Here is a 6,462-nt window from a genome sequence, read left to right on the forward strand (position 1 = left end):
TAGTACATAAAAAATAAGGTATATTGTTCTTTAAATATAATTTATTAATTCCAACAAGAAGAATGATGCATCCCTATCCGCCGTTTATAACTTAATTAGTTGATCATGTAGTGGATTTTCTTCAGTACATAAAACATAAGGTGCAATGTTCTTTAAACATAAAATATTCATTCCAAAGCTCGGAATTATCCTGAATTGATAAATACATAAAATGTCACTCTCTAGATGCACAGTTAAAAAGAATAATTCATCTTTCACAATTTAATTTGCCCATAGTTCAGAGATAGTCTTTCAAAATTGAAATAATTTTAATACTGATAATTTAGAATAGAAAATGCCAAAATAGAGACATCCATTATCTTACAGCTCTGTCCTGAAGTTAAGGCGCTCTGCAGCTAAAGTGCTGCCTGGCTAAGGTGTTCCCCGGTCAGTCGAAAATACCAGATATAGCAAACTATGATGTGTCAACTGCTGACAATGTCTCATTACAATTTAGTGGAATTAGTATATACTATATTTTAATAAGGTTTATTTAAGGAAAACTATTCAGTTAATATAAATTTCAGCAGGGAAGCGGTAGTCTAGTGGATAAGGTGTCGGCCGCTCAATCCAGGGGTCGTGGGTTCGAGCCCCACTGGTGTCACGGCCATGACTTCTCATATGACACCAGTACTGGTTTTTCCAGGAAGCGGACTCGAGAGTGGTTACAATAAGCTTAAAGCTTTTATCACAATCGAGCTAAAACAAATTAGTATAAACTAAATATCAGCACGATGGATCGATAAAACTGTGACATTTCTAATACTTAATCAGTTTTTACTTGAACAGAAAAGTGCATTTCTTAGTTTATATTTGTCATTGTTAGCCGGGTCGTGAACTCAAAATGGAAGAAGTTCTGATATGCATTATATATATTTTTAATACACCCGTATTTGAAATACTGGAGGCATTATGTAACTGCGCGTACGTCCGTCCGTCTGTCCGTCCGTTCGTCCTAATTCATGTCCGGAGTACAACTTTATAACCATTAAATGTATTGCCTTTAAACTTAGCATATATGTAGATAGCGATGTGCAGAGTGCCTGCACCGGATATGTAGGTCAAAAGATACAAAACCTTGGTCTCAAGGTCACAAATTATGCTAAAAGGTCAAAACTGTCCGTCACATTTTGTGTCTCCAGCATAATTAAATAACCCTGTAAGGTATTGACTTCAAGCTTGATATGTAAGTAGGTGGTGAGGAGACGATATCTGAGTACATGAACCGGGTCTGTAGGTTTAAGGTCAACTGTCAAATTTGTATGTCTTATTTCATGTCCGGATTAACCATTCTAGGCATTGACTTCAAACTTAGCATGAGACAATGTGCAGAGAACATGAAACTAGGTTGTAGGTTTAAGGTTTAGGTCACTGCCAGGTCAAATGTGCCTTTCCTATTTGTGTCCAGAGCATAGCTTAAAAATATATTAATAAATAAATATATTAAACTTATTGACTTAAAACTTGGAATATAGGCAGGTGGTGGTGAGACGATGTGCAGACTGAAACCGTCTACATTACAGCTCCACCCCATCCCCTTTACTCATACACCCGTCCCCTCCACACACACAAAATAAGTAAAGAAATTAGTTTGTTGTCGTTAAATATCCACCCTCAAACCCTGCTCCCAACCCCCTCTGACAACTCAAATATTCTTTTTATATTTTACATTTATGCTTCCATCCCCTCCTCGTATATAACCCAATATATCGTATATTGCCCCACTTGGCGAAGCTCTCGTTTAATCTTATGATTAGTGCAATGATAACACTGCGAATTATGTTATTTTTCAAGCTTGAACATTTAGTCCATAAAAACTGTTCGCTACAAGACTATGTATATGTTTCACTATTTTAAGAATATATTTACTATAAATCTGACAAACCAAAATGTATTTTGAAATAGGGAAATACCGGGTCACAAATCGCCAGCGAAATAGCAAAAACACAGTAGATTTGAAACATTAAACTTTTTGCAATAGAAACTGGCAAAGATACGAAAGCACAGATAAACAAAACTTCATACAACACGATATCTATCTAATCACTATTACCTGTAGAGATCTGATTATGCAAAACTACGGCGCAGTAAACAGTTATCAAATAAATCATGAAACGAACTACTACGCTGGTAATTTTCAATTCATTCTTTTTGAAATGACATTCACGTCAGGTTTTCGTTTACTTTAGAATGTTAAAATAAAATCATGGAATTGAAAGGCCTTATACTACTTCTTGTAATTACTACTGACGCTATTGATCATTATACTGTTGTCAATATTTATAATGGATACAACGAGAAGAAAGCCAATGAAAAGGATCATATTACTACGATAATTCACGGAAACCATCCTTTTGACTTAATTGGTAACTTAACGTCAAAGTTGGATGCATATGAAACACGATTTGAAAACTTGGAGGATAAGATAGAAAATGTAACGGTAAAGTTGGACATTTGTGAAGCTAAACTGGATCAGATCTTGAGGTCAATAGACGAAAACGCGAGACCTCGGGACTGCAATGAAATCCAAAACCTCGGATACACGAGAACAGGCGTTTATACTATCTACCCTAAACCTGGTGTTAAAAGCTTTCAAGTTAGGTGTGACATGGAAACAACGACCGGTGGATGGACCGTCATACAACGTAGAGTGTCGGTGAGTGATTTCTACAAAACTTGGGATGAATACAAATCTGGCTTCGGGGATGTGAACGAAAACCACTGGCTTGGAAACCAAGCAATACACATGATTACTTCTCAAGGCAAATACAAACTACGTGTGGACTTGACCAGTATGGAAAATGAGAATGCATATGCAGAGTATGAGTCATTTTTGCTCGGAGATACACAGTCCAATTACAAGCTATCATTTGGTATTTACTCTGGGAATGCTGGAGATAGTTTAAGAAGGCATAATAACAAAGTGTTTTCAACAAAAGATAGGGATAACGATGAAGACAGTAATGCAAACTGTGCTCAGAGTTACATCGGTGCTTGGTGGTATTCAAATTGTCATGACACCAATCTAAATGGGGATTACGGCAATAAAGCATTCGGAAAAGGTCCTGTCTGGCGACATTGGAAAGGTTACAATGCTCCTCTTAAGGCAACAGAAATGAAAATAAGGCCGATGTAACGGAATGCTATTGACGACTAAAGTGAACGATTTTAGTCAAATATAACATTGTTGAAGAAATGAAACAATTTGACCTTAAGTATTATCAAATGTCACGTTGTTAATAATATTTAAAGGATCCTTATATTAAATGATTTTATGTTTCCGTTTGACATGATTTACTTAACAGGATCCATTGTTTTATTTTTGTTGGTGATTCAGCTTCTTAAACTAGCCTTTTAATACAAATAGATATGTTTAGGGTAAAAGTGTTATGATTCAGTCAAAACACATTGGCGTAAACAGGTTGTTATTATTTACCACGACAGTGTCAAATAGACATCTTTGTTTTGAAATTTAATGTGTTGAATATAATTGTAGTGAGAAGTCACAACTGAATTGTAATTGTAATTTAAAAGATTTCCTAAAGCATCCCTTAAAAAGATATATTATGAAACTTTTTTCTAAGATGATATTTAACTCTTTCAGACAGTCAATAGTTTGTTGATATTTATTAAGTCAAAGTAAAAGTAATGTAGTAAAAAAACCTGATTTCATGTAATTAGTCCCCTACTGGTTGAAAATCAGTTTCGGGGACTATAGGAATGCACTTTTCCGTCCGTCATTCCGTCCGTCCGTCCGTCCGTCCGCAATTTCGTGTCCGGTCCATAACTGTGTCATCCATGAAGGGATTTTAATATTACTTGGCACAAATGTTCCCCATAATGAGACGACGTGTCATGCGCAAAACCCGGACACCTAGCTTAAAGGTCAAAGCCACAGTTGGAGGTCAAAGGTCAACGTGGCTTATCCATGAAGGGATTTTAATATTACTTGGCACAAATGTACCTCATAATAAGACAATCTGTCATGTACAACTTTAAGACCCCTAGCTCAAAGGTCAAGGTCACACTTGGCAGTCAAATGTTTACATAGCATGAACAGGGTCTGTTTATTGTCCGGTCCATAACACTCATTTAGGGATTTTAATATCATTTGGCACAAATGTTCCCCATGATGAGACAACGTGTCATGTCAGAGCCCAGGCTGAAAGATCAAGGTCACAATTGGAGATCAAACGTCAACTGGGCTTTTTTCCTGTCCGGTCCATAACTACGCCATCTGTGAAGGGTTTTTAATATTACTTGGCATAAATGCTCCCCATGATGAAAGTGTTACGTGCAAAACCCAGACCCCTAGCTTAAAGGTCAATGTCACAATTGGAGGTCAAATGTTAATATGGTTTTTCCCTGTCCGGTCCAGAACTCTGCCATCCATGAAGGGATTTTAGTATCACTTGGCATAAATGTTCCCCATGATGAGACGACCTGCCATGCGCAACACCCAGAACCCTAGCTTAAAGGTCAAGGTCACACTTTGAGATCAAAGGTCAATGGGACTTTTTACTGTCCTGTCTATAACTTTGTCATGCAAAACAGGATTTAAATATCAGTTTGCACAATTATTTCCCTGGAGGAGACAATGTGTTGTGTGCAACACCCGGGCCCTTAGCTGCAAGGTCCATGTCACACTTGGAAGTCAAAGGCCAAAATGTCTTTTTTTCCTGTCCAGTCTGTAACTCAACAATCCTTAAAGGGATTTTAATATTACTTGGCACAAATGTTCATCACCATAAGACAGAGTGTCATGCCCAAGAACCTGGTCCGTAGGTCTAAGGTCAAGGTCACACATAGAGGCCAATGGTCAAATACAAGAATGACTTTGTTCGGAGCATTTTTACTTCATGCATGGAGGGATTTTGATGTAACTTGCCACAAATTTCACCACCGCGAGGCACCCTTGTTTTTAGAATTACGTCCCTTTGTTATTACTATAAATAGATTATATTGTAACTTATTTATTACTGTTCGTAGGGAAAAATCGAGACCAGTTTTCTGTGGAACAACATGCATGTTACATCCAATTTTTAGGAGCATTTTGACCTATCTGTACGGTAAAGTGTTTATTGTGGACTTATATTATTATTATTATTATAATTTTTTCCCTTTGTTGTTACTATAAATAACTTAATATGACACCTTTTTCTTGATAATCGGCCAAAAAATTGCCATATGAAAACAACTTTAGCTTTTTATATATATAAATTTTAATCCAAGTGTTTTGTTATAAGATATTGTATATATAGTACAATATTGTTTATATAACATTGAAAGATATCAGTTCATTATGTTATACGGCAGTAGAGAAAATTAGGTGCCTTCCAGTAGGGGACTTTGTATTGCATGGCATTACTTCATTCACTTGTTATGTATGTATTGATTAACTCTGTGATATGAAACCATTTCAAACATACTCATTTATTATAATCAAAGGATACATTATACCATACATACAACATGAATTCATATAATTTCCAAATTGCTGTCTTGTATTTCCTTTTCGACGAGACGTCTAATTTCGGCATACCTTACGGAAATTAACTATTATTTGAAACTATTTGAAATCAGTATTTATTTTCAAATTAAAGAGCATTGCACTTTTGAAAATAAGTTAGCTGCGTTACAAAAAAGCTAGTGGGCTGTTGGCATTTTTTAAAATCTCATTTATATTTTTTCTCTTAGACGCACAAATATTGTCACGTTGTAAATATGCTTGATCGTCAACCTGTAATTAAGAAATAATTTAAAGCAAAAGAGTGTTTTAACACTATTTATGCACGATGAGCGGTTACACGTCGGGCAAAATAATATCACGAGGGCGTCCGAATGTATAAATAGTGTTAAAACACGGTTTCGCTATAAATTATTTCGATTCTAATATGCCTTAATCTAAAACAATAGATAAAATATAGAAGCGCTCTTTCTTTAGAGCAACAAAAACTTTGACGTCATCGCACGTTTACGTGACGACATTCTAGCGCAAGAGTGTTTTGAACAGAGACAAACATATTAGAATGTGTATTTTCTCTCTTTGTATTGGTTATTAACGGACCAGTGCTTCCTTATGGTATACCGGAGATATATTCCAGACTGTTTAGGATTGACCCTAAACCTGGTGTTAAAGGCTTTCAAGTTAGGTGTGACATGGAAACAACGACCGGTGGATGGACCGTCATACAATGTAGGGTGTCGGCGAGTGATTTCTATAGAACTTGGGATGAATACAAATCTGGTTTCGGGGATGTGAACGAAAATTACTGGCTCGGAAACCAAGCAATACACATGATAACTTCTCAAGGCAAATACAAACTACATGTGGACTTGACCAGTAATGAAAATGAGACGGCATATGCAGAGTATAGGTCATTTTCTGTAGGGAATGCCAAATCAAATTACATGCTCGTTGTT

General features: G+C 36.2%; 1 protein-coding gene across 1 annotated transcript; it reads left to right on the forward strand.

Annotated features, from left to right (window-relative positions):
- Positions 1-2,134: 2,134 nt before the first annotated feature.
- On the forward strand, positions 2,135-5,533 carry LOC123544151 (ficolin-2-like). Its single transcript, XM_053530924.1, has one exon. It carries the CDS (start codon positions 2,246-2,248, stop codon positions 3,173-3,175), a length of 930 nt encoding a protein of 309 aa, XP_053386899.1. The 5' UTR covers positions 2,135-2,245; the 3' UTR covers positions 3,176-5,533.
- Positions 5,534-6,462: the final 929 nt, after the last annotated feature.

This window comes from Mercenaria mercenaria, chromosome 19 (genome assembly GCF_021730395.1).
Source record: "Mercenaria mercenaria strain notata chromosome 19, MADL_Memer_1, whole genome shotgun sequence".
Taxonomy (NCBI): domain Eukaryota; kingdom Metazoa; phylum Mollusca; class Bivalvia; order Venerida; family Veneridae; genus Mercenaria; species Mercenaria mercenaria.